The sequence below is a fragment of the Metopolophium dirhodum genome, chromosome 1 (assembly GCF_019925205.1).
Source record: "Metopolophium dirhodum isolate CAU chromosome 1, ASM1992520v1, whole genome shotgun sequence".
NCBI lineage: Eukaryota > Metazoa > Arthropoda > Insecta > Hemiptera > Aphididae > Metopolophium > Metopolophium dirhodum.
The window spans coordinates 138865772-138882863 of record NC_083560.1 but is presented as its reverse complement, the minus strand read 5'-3'; the positions used below and the strand labels follow the sequence as shown (position 1 = coordinate 138882863).

The 17092-nt window shown below is 30.1% G+C and overlaps 2 protein-coding genes across 2 annotated transcripts; both read left to right on the top strand.

The window, feature by feature from the left end:
• The first annotated feature begins 6734 nt into the window (after nucleotides 1-6734).
• On the top strand, nucleotides 6735-7748 carry LOC132932741 (zinc finger MYM-type protein 1-like). The gene has a single exon (XM_060999105.1). The coding sequence runs from the start codon at nucleotides 6735-6737 to the stop codon at nucleotides 7746-7748; it is 1014 nt and encodes a 337-aa protein (XP_060855088.1).
• Nucleotides 7749-16519: 8771 nt separating this feature from the next.
• LOC132932740 (uncharacterized) lies at nucleotides 16520-17092 on the top strand. The gene has a single exon (XM_060999104.1). The coding sequence runs from the start codon at nucleotides 16520-16522 to the stop codon at nucleotides 17090-17092; it is 573 nt and encodes a 190-aa protein (XP_060855087.1).

Below are 17092 nucleotides of genomic sequence, written 5' to 3'. Positions count from 1 at the left end.
AAATAATATAGGAAGATCATGGGGTTTTAGTGTCCCATCAAAATATTGGGCTTTTTGCGCCTATGCTATACGAATAATAATATATTATACTTAAAATTTTTGTAAGTGAAAAAAACACTGGTTCCTGTTATATTATAATAGTTCGATATTTCCATGTGATTATTTTATTGTTAGTCACTAACTTTTACATTTTTTTTACGTTTTTTTATGTTTTGAGTTGTTTTCCATTGTTGAGACAGATAAAAATCATTACAGAGTGATATATTATGAACATTGTATAATGTATATTAGATATTTGATACAATGGTCAATGGTGAATGGGTCACCAAATAAATCATAGATACACTTATCACTTACCTATGTTATATGATGCAGGTACCTATTATAGGTACACTGTTATGCGAGTTGTATTACGTAAATATTACCCATATTAAATAATAACAATCAATGATTTAACAATGTTATTTTGAGAATTCCAGAGTATACCTACCAATCCTGACCTAATTAATTGTTCTAATATGTTAATAGTTAATACGGCTGAATCCTCTAATTTGACTTTGTAGCATATATAATGGGTTAGCTCAATTCACGATAAAATAATTTTCTAATAATTGTATAATTTTTATTTTGAAACAAACTTTTTTTTTAATCTTACTTATTTAAATAGTTAATATAGTGCCTTTTCTTACATGGTACCTATGTATTATGTAACAAATATGAATAAAGTTCAATTTTGGATTTGAACGTGGCCCGTGCGAAGTACATAAGAGGTTATCAAATATCTGTAGTGCCAAACAAAGCAATATAGACTAAATATTACGAACTAATAATTACATTAAACAGTCAGGCATTATTGTATTAATTGTAGGTACATTTATCATTTGCATGTTTATTAAAAATAATAAATCTAGATAATAATTTCATAATTCTTGTCACGTGCCATTAAGCCTACAAAATATGTTGTTATTTTTTCTTTCTAAAAAGTATTGTTTTGTGGGACTTTATTACACTATTATTTACTATGGATTCTAAAATAAAAGCGTTTGCCCCCGGCCCAACAGAGTGCAAGAACTGAAAGCGAATGGCTCCACCCCCGTGAGCATGCCTATGGGCTGCGCATTTATGCACAAACTGAAATTAAAGCTGCGAATTCCAGTAGGAGGGGTGATTAAATATATATGATTTGAATTGAGAAACATATCGAAATTTATGTTTCAAAATCAAAAATGTGATAATCGGGGATAAACGCATGAAATATTGGGGTGGTGAGGTTTGAAAAAATTGTATAATCTTTGTACCTAATACCTATTGCTATACCTATATTAAATGATAGGTAATAGGTAGGTACATCCAGGGGCGTCATTTCAACTTTTTTTTTGTTGGTGCCAAAATGTTGGCAGGCCATTCAAATCATTACCAGGCCACATAAACATTTTTTTTTTTTTTTTGGAGGGGGGGGCAAAAACTAGAATTTTTGTATAATTAATTTAATATGTCACTTATATTAGTATGAAAATATCACACCATTGTTACTATTTTTGAAAAACTATGTGCACTGTGTAGGTACTTTTAATGTATTTATTTTATATTGTAGATAACAGTGTACAGTGTTCTACACTCGGTAAATAAATGTATGGGTATAAAACACCTTTATAATAAAATACCTAACCGAACCCAACCTACACATTTTTTTCTCCCTGCATACTCAAAAAATATAATATAGCTACCTAGCTTAATAAAACCATAAATATATTTTATGAATACCCTTCTTCACAATATTTGTGTTATAATTTTATCAATTATAATATTGATGGACCAGAAAGCCACATCAAACATTCTTGGAAATTAAAAATTAGTACAATACATTTTTTTTTTTTTAATACTGAAAAAATATAAAATATATGTAATATAAAACACTTGGGTATATCGGCGCTTTTATTTATTGTTGGCAGGCTAAAGAAGGCGTTTTAAAAAAAAGTTGGTGCAAATTTAAGCCCCCCCCCCCCCCCCCCCCCAAATGACGCTTCTGGGTACATCATTGGTATTATTGATATTTCGTGGGGAGGTTAACCCTTCGCGGCGAAACGGTCGCGGCGAAATGTCCAGCGGCGATTCGGTTGCGGCGAAACGGTCCGCGGAGAAATGTCCGGCGGCGAAAAAGTCCGCGGTGAAACGGTTCGGCGGCGAAATGTCCGGGTTCGTGTTTATCGTGCTCTGCGCTGATATCGTGGTTCCGTGGTTACATGATATGGAAGTATACCTTATACTGGGTTAGCGTTAATCACATAACAATCCGTTAGTAGACAAATGGTTAAGATAATAACTCGGAACTAATTTAATCGTGACTCGTGGTCGTAGGTATTTTATTTTTGAAATACCTATTAGTTCTTGTATAATATAATATAATTATTGTCTTATTCGCCACATATTGTATTTTACGTATTTTATTTAATAATTTAATACTTTATCAATCATATAAGTACCTAAATTTACTTATTACACTTGAATTAGATGCTTGGTGATTACATTTGTACAATTTATTGGTAAGTACTAAGTTTTACTAGTTGGTAGTGGCCAAAATTAAAATAAATAATACAATGAGTATGTCATTAACTTTAGACATTTTGATTTCAGTTTAATCATTTATACATAATACACTATTTTTGTTCAAATGTATACCTAACCAAGGAACACTGGTACTTACTGGATAATACATGAGTTGTTATACAGTGAAGTGGCATAATATGACAACACAGAAATATTGCGATAATATTTCCATATTATTTAAAATTAGTCATTACAATACTCAGCTGGACCCTGGGTTTTTCATGAAAGTCTATACCTACTCTACAAATGTTATATCAAAATCTCCACTTTTTAGTTCCTAAACTAAAAGTGAATAGAAAATTATTTATCTACATAATATGTGATGATTCAAAATCAGTTTCACATAGGTCATTTTACCTAATTTAAATATGCCATAATGGAATCAGCTACCTATGACACACAATTCAGAAGATTCTGTATGTTAAAATTATATTCATACTGCTATGTTTAATTACATTTTAAAATGGTAACTGTGAAAAATAAAAATAATTTATCACATATTGGATTTAAATATTTCAACAGACTACAGAACAAAATAAAGTATGTATAAATATTTTTAATTATAATATTATTAAATTATTATATTGAAAATTCAATTTTTTAGATATTCAAGACAACTGCAAAGAAGTGGGAAAAATGTAGCTGGACTAAGTGCATACATATTACAAATGATGTGTATTGAAACTAAAAATGTTGTGAATGTTAATGTTTTGTACTTTGTATGATATTTTAATTAATTTAAATGAGGTGACAACATCAATCATTACAAATCAAAAGATAAAATAATGTATGTTGTGTTTAATACACACAATATAATATGTAGATTGTGTAAATCAAATAAAGAATTTAAAAAAAAAATAAAATAGGTATGTGATTTATAATTATTTTTCAGTTATAACTTTAACAATAGTATAAATGCTCAATGTAAAGTATTTAAAAAAATATAAATGTATTATTATTAATATACATATATTTTTTTTAATGATATTAGTATTACATTGTATAATGATAAATACTTAATTACTTTTGTTAATGATTGGTGTTGTCATTAAATAATAATTAGTACTAAATTCAAATAAGAATATTATTAACACCATTTTTAAATTTTACTAAGTCTGGGGTGATTGAAAAGTTTGTTTTAATTTTTTGAATACATGTTTTATCTTTACTCATATTTTGCATAACTGCAAAACGAACATTTTGATTAAACCGTATCATCATTTTGAAATAGATTTTTCATAGTCCTGGGCTTATTAAAGTAAAATTGTTTAATGGTTCACGATAATATCAGTATAAAATGTGAGAAATTCGGTCGTGAACAGGGTTCAGGGCTGAACAGAACCTAAAATCATCAAATCAAACATTTAAATAATCAAAATTAAGCAATCTAAAAAATGGTTATTCTCTCCCTAGTTTTTGTTAGTGGTTATCACTTGCATCATATTAAAGTAGAAAATATACATTAAAAAATTTAAAATGTGTTAAAAAGAACACTCTAAAATGTGGGGTGCTATAATATTTCATATTTTAAAAACATTAAATTGATGGCATTTCACTATAATAATGATAGTTAAATCTAAAAAAAACAAGGGGTGCTAAATTAGAGCTTGGCGTGCTAAAGACCCTTCTGTGACAATGGTCTCAAACCCTGTTCATGACATTGAGAATATGATTTTTTTTATAATTATTTAAGTTTATTAGTGCCTTATGTATTTGCATGTATATCATTATTATTTAAATACCTACCTATTGATTAAATTCATGTGATTGGTCAAAAAGACCTAGTCCTACCAAGTATATTACAACTATTGAAGTGACCTATGGCGAATTATTTATATTATACTAATATTTGATTTGGAATTGTAAATGCATTAAATTGAAATTGTAAACATAAAAAAAAGTATTAATAATATTAAATTAGTTCAGAGTTATATTTATTAGGTATTATGTAATGTTAACTTGTTGAAAATATTATTTAAATTTATGTTGGTATTGTATTTCCAGATTTGTAATAAATTGTAATTTTAATACCACTGTACAATTAGTGTTATATTATGTGTAAAATTAATTTTTATCTTGATTCTTTGGGACTATAAAAAAAGTTAAAATGTTAAATTCTCACAGACCCTAGTGTTATGTACTTGTCAAACTTCTTTATTCGATGTGCATGTGCCTAAATGATATTTTATATAAGAAGAAGTACAATATTTGATTTGTTCAAAAAAAAAAAAAAATTATTATTAAAAATATTAAATCCTCATAGGTATTCTGGTATTTACATGTTTATAGTATCCATATGGTAAACAGTAGAAAATATAAATATTAAATGTATAATAATAATTAACACATTATTTTGTATTAGTTAAATCTACCAAAGCTATACACAGTTATATGTATATTATTAAAATATGTATAAAAAAAAAATTAAGTTAATTTATTGTTAATATTATGGTCCATTATATCATAATTTGTACATTTATTATTAATTGTTATTGTATACATTTATCATTGAAATACAGATTTTTAATAATTTTAGAAGTTTTATTATCAGTAATCTAGTTGTTGCAACTGTAGTACAGACTGTCTAATTGAGTAACAAAAACAGGATTTTATTTGTGACATAAATTAACAGTAAGTTACTGCTACTATTTATTTTGTAAATACACATACTGGTAACACTGTATTTTCTTTATGATAGACAGTTGAGTTGTAATGATCTCGGTCTTAGATTATAAGAGTGATAAACCATGGACAACTTATGGACTAAAATAATTCTGTATTTCCGTATGTTACTCTATGGTGTGTTGTAGTCGGCATAGAATAGAGATTAAATCGTGATCAAATCTACAAACAGAAGCAGTCCAATTAGCTAGGTATACGTATACCCAATAATATGATCGTCTGTTATTGTATGTAGGTATTATCAGCTATCAGGTACAAAGATAATCACCGCTATATCTTGGGTCGAACGATATCGAATTTATTACTTATAACTTCTGGTCTTTATAATTGATAATAATTATTACGACCAATGACCAGTGCCGCAATCACCTTCGTGGGGTAAAACTGTGTGACTCCCTGAAAAATCGGCATAATAAAATACATTTAGGGGCTCTAAGTACTTTATGAATTGATTTGAAAAGTGTAATATCTTTTAACCCTGGGACATAAAAATCCTAGTAGAGATAATATCTACTGACGAGGTATAACACATTTACACACAATAACTACCTCCCAAAACCACCCAACTTTGAGGAACAATATCTCATCAACGGATTAACGAAAAATGAAAATTTGAACGTAATAATTAATGAAAAAAATAGTTTTATTCAATTATGAAATTTTAAGTATAGGTTACCATTTGAAAATCAAAAGTTGATGGTGGTTTACCTAATAAATATAAGGGTGAAAAATATAAAAAAAATATTCAATTCTAGAACAGCGTAAATCTACAATTTTGAAAAAAGTCAATACTTTTTCAAATAATGAGTGTTGTTTTATAAAAGAATCACCCTGTATATTTACCTATAGTTAAATATAATGCATTTAATCAAGGTTGAGATATTTAAAACAACTTAATAAAATTGAATTTTTATTTTATTGCAACAATAATTTGTATTGTTTAGTAAAGAAATGTATACAATTTAGTATAGAATATTAAATATTTATTTGTTTTATTTTTAAATTTCTTATAAATCATTCACGTTTTAGATTTAAGTAGGTATTTTTGATTTAACTAATTTTAGTTATAAAATATATTGTTAAGTTATAACAGCTAATATAAGCTTAAATCGTATAAACTAACCAAAGACCATCACAAAAATACCTTTTTTAATTTACCTTTAATTTATAGAAGTGGTTCCTTCAAATTCTGATACAAGTCCATCAATATTAAATACAATTATTATACCCAAAGAAAAAATTAAACATAAAGTTATTTCAACAGAGATTTTACATAATAAATTATTTGAAACAAAAACGGTATCGACTAGTGATGAGGACTATTATTCAGCTATAGACAGGAACAGAACTAATTGCGATAAAGTAGACACCATAAACATACATTTTACTGATCTTGGTACATGGCCTTAAATATTACAGATACACAAAGGACATATTTAGTGAAAATGAGGTACAATTATTCCGAAATTCATGATTTTAGTAATTCGGAAAGAGACGGTAGAAATGTTAAGTCTGACTGGTTTTATAAGATACTTATGAATGGAAAAAAATTAAAAAGAACATGGCTCAGCTATTCTTCATATAAAAATGCACTTTTTTGTGTACCTTGTAAATTGTTTACTAAAATAGAAAACTCATCCAACATATCAAAATTAGCATACACTGGCTTAACAAATTGGAAAAAAGTTACCGAAAAAATTCCATTACATGAAAATTCACCAATACAAAAAAAAAATGTGTGTTCTTGGACTTCATTGGAAATGGCATTGAATCACTGCGAGGGTATAGATACAGATTTGCAAAATTCTATAAGAAAAGAAGAAGATCACTGGAAATCCGTTTTATTGGCAATTATAGACATTATAATGCATCTAGCAATGGACGGAAGAGCATTTCGAGGATCTAATGAAATTATTTCTAGTGTGGGAACATCAAACCGAAGTGGAAAGTTTTTAAATTTAGTTAATCTAGTGTCACATTATCATGAACCGTTATCAAAACATATTGAAAGACATAAAAAAGGTGGTCTTTCTTATTTTTCTCATGGTATTCAAGACGAGTTTCTAGAGATTATGGCAAAAAGAGTTAAAGATGAAATTCTTTCAAAAATAATAGAGGCGAAATATTATTCTATACTATTCAATTGTACACGGGACATTGCACACCAAGAACAAATGACCCAAGTTATTCGCTATGTTATACAATACAACCAGAATGAATGCGAAATAATAGAAAGTTTTATAAAGTTTGCGCGTGTGTACAACAAAACTGGTGAATCATTAACAGAAGATATATTAGATTGTTTGACAAAAGATAATCTTAGAATATCTGACTGTAGAGGACAATCGTTTGATAACGGGTCAAATATGAGTGGAAAAATTAAAGGAGTTCAAGCACGAATTATTAAAATTAATAAACTTGCAAGATTCATCCAATGCTCAGCTCACTCCTTAAATTGAATTGGTATTAATTGTGCAAAAAGTATACCTAAAGTAGAAACATTTTTCGGCATCGTACAGAAATTATTTAATTTCTTTTCAAGTTCAACGCAAAGATGGGATATTCTAATGAATAATTTAAAATTGTCATTGAAAGGGTATAGTACAACAAGGTGGTAATTTAAACATCGTGCAATAAAATCATTAAATACTCAACTGGATATGGTTTTTAAAAGCTTAGACGTTCTAAAACAAGAAAAATTATCAGAAGAAACAAAATTTGATGCAGATAATTTGATAAGATCACTTAAAAGTTTTTCTTTTATTTGTATGCTTACGGTTTGGGAAAAAATTCTCAGTGCAATTGACAGGATTAATATAATTTTACAAAAACCAAAATTAACAATTGATGTAGCTGTCAAAAATCTGCAAAGTCTCCTTAAAATATTAGAAAACTTTCGAGAGCAAGGTATAAATGAGGCTTTGTTGGATTCAAAGAATAAAGCTGAAGTATTAGGCATAGAAATGGAATTCCCAAAAGTCAGATTACGAAAAAAGAAACTTTTACCCGGAGAAATTGCAGAAGATGAGTTTTGTAACATAAGTGAAGAAAATAAATTTTTAACAAGTTAACTCACTCGCTCCGTGACTGTTGTCCGCAACACACGTATCAGTTATCCATGCACGCAGTTTCTTTTGTTTCTCAAGTTTAACCTAACCAATTTAACTGTGAATGGTGTCAAAAAAATCCGGATATCGGCCTGTGTATCCTCCTACCGTCATCGCCACGGAATTTCAACCTCTCAAGCCCAAATCATCCAAAAATCGGTAATTATAATTACTATACGTATATACGGTGTCTACGTAATTAATTAATTGTCGTCCGCGCTCCCCGGCGTTGCCGGCGGCAGCTATTTATCTAATCTAACCCAAGTCGCGATAAAGACAACACGCACAATGAACCGCAACAATAATATAAATACTACTAACGCGAAAAATAAAACCTCATATAAAAATAAAACAAATTCCGCTTCGTCCAGTCGTATACAGAGTGCATCAAGTGATGTATTCCAAAATTCTGACATGGACATAGACGATACCGTAAATAATTCTAGAAAATCCGGTAGGATTCTCTCATCATCTGGCGAGCATTCTGCGAACAAAATAGCTAAGACGACACAAAAAAGTATATTTTCAACAACAAATAGATATTCCAGCCTTGCTGTTGAGGACAACTCTGAGGACAACCCTGTGATAGCGTACTCACCTCAGAATCCATCAAACGATGCATCAGACGATATTAGTGAACCCGCCAAAACTCCACCATCTCCACTACCAATTACAGTTCAAGGGGTACTTGATTTTGTTGCGCTTCGCAATGATTTTCTCAAACTGCTCGGTGCAGAAAATTTCTTATTCAAATCATCATCTAATGATTTAAAAATCCTTACTAAGAATTCCGAATCTTATAGAACTGTGATAAAGTATCTAAATGAAAAAAAAGCCGAATATCATACTTATCAACATCGTGAGAACAAAGCTTTTCGTGTCGTTATACGTAATATTCATCCTTCCACCCCATTAAATGAGATTGGAATCGCCATTCAGGAAATTGGCTTCACAGTGCGTAATGTTGCTAATTTCCGTCACAAAACAACAAAAAAAAATTTGCCTCTCTTCTTTGTCGATCTTGAACCAGCTGTGATCAACAAAGATATATTCCACGTAACATCCATTCTTCACACCAAAGTTCGAATCGAAGAACCATATAAACGTCGGGAAATAATTCAATGCCAAAACTGCCAGAAATACGGACACTCCAAAAGCTATTGCTCACACCCACCTCGCTGCGTCCGCTGCGCCGAATTTCACACATCTTCATCTTGTACCAAATCCATAGACCAACCTCCAACGTGCGCTCTCTGTGCAGGAAGTCATCCGGCAAACTACCGCGGATGTACCGTCCACAAAGACCTACAGAAATTTCACAATAATTCCAAAGTTACAACTAAACAAAATGTTAATTTAAATTATAATGTAAATGGGGGTAAAACCACTAGCGATGGAACACTCTCTGGTCAACCCAATCTTAATCTAAATAATACCAAGGAATTCCCAAGCCTTCCGACAAACATGTCTCACCCTCAAAATAGCAAAGACAAACCAAATTACTACAAAAAAAATCATTACAATTCAAATTTACCTAATACTCAACCCGATAACAATCTAACCTCACAATTTTCCACATTCTTATCAGAATTAAAATTAGTGATAAATCCTTTAATCCAACTGCTCACTACTGTCATAAACAAACTAATTCTGAAAGATGTTAAATAAACAAGCGAACGTAAACTCCCTTAGAATTTTTCTTTGGAACGCAAACGGTCTTAAACGTCATGAACCTGAACTGCTCAACCTATTCACAGAAAAGCATATAGACATTGCACTTATCTCAGAAACTCACTGCACTTCAAATACTAAAAACTTTTTCCCTGGGTATAACATTTATAGAACTGACCACCCTGATGGCTCTGCCCATGGGGGCTCAGCCATTATAATTTCAAAAAAAATACAGTGCCAACCGTTACTTAATCACAAAACTAACACTATTCAAGCCACTAACATCTTAATTACTCTGAATCATATTCCGACAGCTATATCTGCAGTTTATTGTCCACCAAGGCCTGCAATATCATCCGAACATCTCTCCCAATTTCTGAACTCACTTGGCCGCTAATTTCTTATAGGCGGTGACTTTAATGCCAAACACTCGCAATGGGGCTGTCGGACCGATAACACTAGGGGTCGGTTGCTTCAAAATATTATACAGAACACAAGAATTACATTCATATCTCCTCCGGGGCCTACTTACTGGCCTTCCCACCAAAACCGGCACCCCGATATTTTAGATTATTTTCTAACCACAATCCCAAGACACAATACCCATTCCATAAAAAATCTAGTAGATCCAGCATGCGACCACAGTCCAGTTCTTCTCAATCTAAATTGTGAGATTTACTACAATCCTCCCCGTTCTTCTTTAGCAAAAGGACCAGTCAATTGGAGTTCCTTTTCAAAAAATCTAGAAAATGCCACTAACCTAAAAATCTCACTTAAATCAACCGACCAAATCGATGAAGCAGCGCAAAACCTAACAACTTCAATTCAAACCGCCGTTTATAAAGCATCGTATGTCACAAATACACCTGACAACTCAAAATATAATATCCTCCCTCCCCAAATCCAAAAATTAATAGTTAAAAAAAGAAGGATTCGCTCGTTGTGGCAAAGATCCAACCTGCCTTCTGATAAAAGATTATTAAATAATCTATCAAATTTAATTAAAAAACTCATTATAAAACACAAATCCGACTTTTTCCAAGAAAAATTTCAATCACTAAATTCTAATGACGGTTCACTATGGAAAACCACCAAAAATATTCTAAAAATCAAAGAACAAGCTACACCGCTCAATGGACCAAATGATGAGCTAGCAATCTCCGACAAAGAAAAAGCTGAACTTTTCGGAGTCCATCTTTCAAATATATTTAAACCACATTCTTATGTCAATCCTGATTCTGCACACCTCGACAACATTGCCAGATTTCTTGATAGTCCTTTACCAATGTCTCTCCCAGCAAAACACACTACCCCAAATGAAATCAAACACTTAATTAGCAAATTAAAACCAGGGAAGTCACCTGGATATGACTTAATTACAAACAAAATATTACAACACTTACCCAATAAAACTCTATTACTTCTCACATTCATTTACAATTCCATGTTAAGACTCTCTTACTTCCCTCAAATCTGGAAATTTTCAATAGTAATACTTATACATAAACCTGGCAAACCCAAACACCTACCGTCATCCTATAGACCTATAAGTCTACTACCAGTTTTAGCTAAATTGTTTGAGAAAATTATCCTCAAAAGAATTAGACCACTCATACATTCCCATACATTATAATACCCCACACACAATTCGGTTTCAGGACATCTCACTCGACAATACATCAAATACACAGAATTACTGATAAAATTCAAACTTCATTTGAAAATAAAGAATACTGCCCAGGAGTTTTTCTAGATGTGGCTCAAGCCTTTGATAGAGTTTGGCACGATGGCCTCCTATACAAGTTAAAATTATTCCTCCCAGCTCCCTACTATCTAATAATCCAATCTTACCTCTATGATCGCACATTTGCAGTTCGACAGGGCGACTCAATGTCCTCCTACTTTTCAATATCTGCCGGTGTTCCGCAAGGAAGCGACTTATCACCCGATTTATTTAATATATATACATCAGATATTCCAAAAACAGCTAACACGACCATAGCAACTTATGCAGACGATACAGCTATACTCTCCTCTAATTCAGACCCCATTCTATCTTCAAACTATCTCCAAAATCACCTCAATTTAATAAACGCCTGGGCAACCAATTGGAGAATTTTAATAAATCCCGATAAATCTTTCCATGTGCCATTTACACTGCGAAAAAACAACCTCCCCTCGCTTCAACTTCAAGGAGTCGACATTCCTACATCGAATCAGGTAAAATATCTGGGAATAATATTAGACAAAAGATTAACATGGGGACCGCATTTAAAGTCCAAACGTAAAATCCTTAACAGCCGCCTTCATCTACTTAGGCCAATTCTCAACTCCAAACTATCAATACACACAAAGTCCACACTGTACATATCTCTCCTCAGACCCATCTGGGCGTACGGTATGCAAATCTGGGGGTGTGCCAAACCTTCGCAAATCCGCACTATCCAAGCTTCCCAGTCCATCACTCTCCGGCTAATAGCTTCGGCACCTTGGTACGTAACAAATGAAACCTTACACAAAGATCTAAAAATTCCAACAGTTTACCAACTAGCTAAATTGTACTATAACAGATTTCACTCTAAACTGCAACACCATCCCAATCCTTTAGTCACTCACCTAGCATCACGTACTCTTCCTGACAACCCACCGCGCCGACTCAAAAGAAATTGGTGCCGTGATCTATTAAATTAATTAATAAAAAAAAAAATAAATAAATAAATAAATAAATAAATTATTAGAGGGTACCATCGCTGGATGATTTCCCTCATCTTGTGATTCATGTTAATTTTTTTTTTTTGTATGTATATAGTGTTATATCTGTCATCAATTCTGCCTATTGTGTAATATTATATAGATCGTAGATTTTCTAAATTAATAAAAAAAAAAAAAAGAACAAGTTAACTGCCTTTCAAATTTCACTGATCTTGCCACGAACGCCTTGAGTATCAATTATGATTCTCAGTCTACTTATCCAAGTCGCCCTAATATTTTATTGTCAATTTGCCACAATCGCCTTGAGTATCAAATATGCTTCTCACCAATATTTGCCACCCTTGCCTTGAGTATCATATATGCACACATTTAATTCATGAACTGCCAACTGAGTATCAACTGTGATTCTCAATTCAATTTGTGCATCAAAAAATTCATAGATTTTGCTACAAATTGGTTTTATGGGCGGTCTAAAAATGTTATTTTTACTATTTTTACTCTATTTATAAAAATATGACTTATTAAAATTATTAAAATTCATGTTCTAACATTGTAACCTATTACCTAACCATCAGAATTCAAAATAATTAGTAATGCATATTAAAAAGGAAACTATATATTGTAATTTATTTTTTATTTGGGATTTTGTATAACTCAAACAAAATGCACAATCTATTATAAATTTATAACAAGTGTTATATTTATTTAGAAACAATATATAACAACATTGCAAACATAATAATATAAAATATACTTCCTTAGTATTCTTTATAATATAATATTTCAAAATAAAGTATTATACTTTTTATGAAAATAAAAATGACAACACTGTAAATAATATAATAATAATTTAACATAAAATATACCTCCTTAGTATTTTTTAAAATATGTTATCTGGAAAATCAAGTGTTATATTTTGTATAAAAAAATATATAACAACTTTATAAATATAAGAACAATGTAAAATAAAATATTATACTTCCTTAGTATTCTTTATAATATAATATTTCAAAATAAAGTATTATACTTTTTATGAAAAAAAAATGACAACTTTATAAATATAAGAACAATGTAAAATAAAATATTATACCTCCTTAGTATTTTTTAAAATATGTTATCTGGAAAATCAAGTGTTATATTTTGTATAAAAAAATATATAACAACTTTATAAATATAAGAACACTGTAAAATAAAATATTATACTTCCTTAGTATTCTTTATAATATAATATTTCAAAATAAAGTATTATACTTTTTATGAAAAAAAAATGACAACATTGTAAATAATATAATAATAATTTAACATAAAATATACCTCCTTAGTATTTTTTAAAATATGTTATCTGGAAAATCAAGTGTTATATTTTGTATAAAAAAATATATAACAACTTTATAAATATAAGAACAATGTAAAATAAAATATTATACTTCCTTAGTATTCTTTAAATGTTATTTTGAAAATCAAGTGTTATATTTTGTATAAAAAAGTATATAACAACTTTTTAAAAATAATAACCTACTTTTTCTTAATCACACAATGTGTATTAAAGATATATGGCATACAAAAGAATTTGTTACAACCCAAACATTTTGTTCTGATTTGCCTAGTAACAAGCTGTGCATGTTTGCGTCCACCTTGGAGAACCATTTCTTTATAACATTCGGAACAACGTCCTCTAAACTTTGTTTCCTCTAATTGGTGCTTTGGTTGTTCTGTAGGTATGTGAAGAATATCATTTTTTTTAACTAAACATCGTACCAAGTGTTCTCGAAATGAAGTTACGTTACATTTTTTTTTAGTAACTTCTTCATATAAAGATAAAGCATTGAGCACAGATGTGTTTAAAAGAAGTTCAAAAGCTATTTTCTTATACCACTTTAGAGTCCGTCTAAGTGGATTGTGGTATGAATTTCTTAGATCGCATACGTCAACAAGTGATTTTCCTTTATTATAGTCTAAAATAATATTAGGTTTTTGTATCTCTTTACCATAATTATTAATAAAGGATACCATTGAAGCCTTGTGTTTTGTTGAAATTACCAACACATCACGTTTATCTTTCCATTTTAGTACAGTGACACCTCTATTACACTGTTTAGCCATATAATCTCCTTTTTTTAACTTTTTTCTGTATCACTTTTTTTGGATTGTTCTTACGGTTTGAACGAAGGGTACCTACCAAATGAGTCTTCCTATTCAATAGTTCAATTGCCAAATCGTAACTACTGTACCAATTATCAGTATACATAGTCCTGCCCATGTCAAGGTAGTCTTCAGCCTAACACAACTTTTGTTGATACTCTTTGTACTTTATCAGCTTCCTTGCCTGCATATATTTTAAAACCAACTGTGTAAAAATTATTAATGCATAACTTAAATATTTTAATGCCATATCTGTGGCGCTTATTTTGAATGTATTGTTTAAAAGAAAGTCTGCCGACGAAAGGTACTATAGATTCATCAATACACATCGACTCTTTTGGGGTACATGCAAATTTATATTTAGCCATAAGCATATCAAGTAATCCTTTTATTTTGTATAAACGGTCACCAGGAGGACACATATTATTATTGCAGCAATGAAAAGTTCTCAATATCAGTTCAAATCTTTTTCTTTTCATGAAATCAGGTATATTTGAAGCATATAAAGTATCTTTTGTCCAGTATGAAGCTAGGGTTGGTTGTAGACTTAGCCCCATCCACAATACAATCCCAAGAAATGTTTTTATTTCATCAATTGTTACTTCCTCCCATTTTTTTAAACGAGAATGTGGACTGATATTTGAAGTTAATAATGACATAGCATATCTATTTGTTTCTACCACAAGTAAATTTAAAACTTCTTCATCCAAAAATAATGTATAAAAATCAAATGGATCACCATCAGTTAACGTATCAATTATATCAGGGTTGATACCTACAGGTTCATTATCAGGATTAAATTTTATACTTGAACTGAAGTCATCAGGAATATCTCCCCATACTGGTTCTGAAAATTCTTCTTGTATATTTTGCTCATCACTAAATTCACTAGATTCCAAATGCAAATTGTTAGTATCATTGTTGTTATATTCTATGGTATCGTTCTGTACCTACAGTAAAATAAATAGCTAGGTAAGTAAAATTGATTATAGGTAAGCATAAGTCACATATTTAGTACTGTATTTGTTTATTTTTTTAATTCTATTTGATGGTAGGACATAATATAATAAATAATAATATTCTTTTTGAACATTTATAGATGTTCAATTATACCTCGAATAAGACATCTTCGTCACTATCAGATATACCTCCAGTTGAACTATCTTCAGACCAATCTGATAAATCCAAACATTGCAAAATTTCATTTTTATTCATTATTACTTTGTAATAAAAATGAAACAATAACAAATAACAATCAACATCAAAAAACATAAAAAAACATAAAATAATATTCAAAACATATCAACAGTTTTGATAAGAATATTGTACTGGGGCCTGAGTATCATATATGATACTCACTTTAATTTTTTTTTTTTTTTTATCAAAATCGATTTATTATCATGCAATTAATCAATCGTGTGAAGAAAAATATCGATATATTTCAAAAAATATAGTGTGACCAACATGGCTATACCAAAATATTCCCATAGACCAAGATTCGTCTGATTAGTGAGAAGCATATCTGATACTCAAGGCAGTTGTGGCAAATGTAGTTAAAATGTACGAGACAAAACTAGCAAGTTAGTCGTGTATCAAATATGATACTCAAGGCAGTTAACTTGTTAATAATGATTAAAAAAGTTATTGACAATATCTTAATAGGACTACGTCAAAGATTTAAATCAATGGAAAATATTGCTCAAGATTTTTCATTTTTAGATCCAATAATAATTTATTCTTGGCCTATGGAAAACTTGAAAAGAGCGGGAGTCGATTTATGCAATAAATATGAAAATGACCTCAACAAAATTGAATTCATTTCAGAACTAGAGAGCTTTAAGGAGCATGTTTACAACATAGATGACGATTTAAAAAGAGCAACATTTTTTGAAATGTTGAATTTTATTTATAAAAATAAACTTCAAGATGCATATCCAAATATATCCGTTGCTTACCAAATATATCTTACAATGCCAGTTACTTCAGCTTCGTGTGAACGAAGCTTTAGCAAATTGAAATTAATAAAAACATATTTAAGATCTACTACGGAGCAAGCAAGACTTAATAACTTATCTATTTTATCCATAGAAAATAAAATTGCAAGACAAATCAAATATGAAGACATAATTAATGATTTCGCTGCAAAAAAAGCTAGAAAAGTTAATTTTTAA

Bases quoted from the DNA above. Each gene is read 5' to 3' on its own strand.
- LOC132932741 (XM_060999105.1), top strand. From the start codon at position 6,735: ATGAGGTACAATTATTCCGAAATTCATGATTTTAGTAATTCGGAAAGA.
- LOC132932740 (XM_060999104.1), top strand. From the start codon at position 16,520: ATGATACTCAAGGCAGTTAACTTGTTAATAATGATTAAAAAAGTTATT.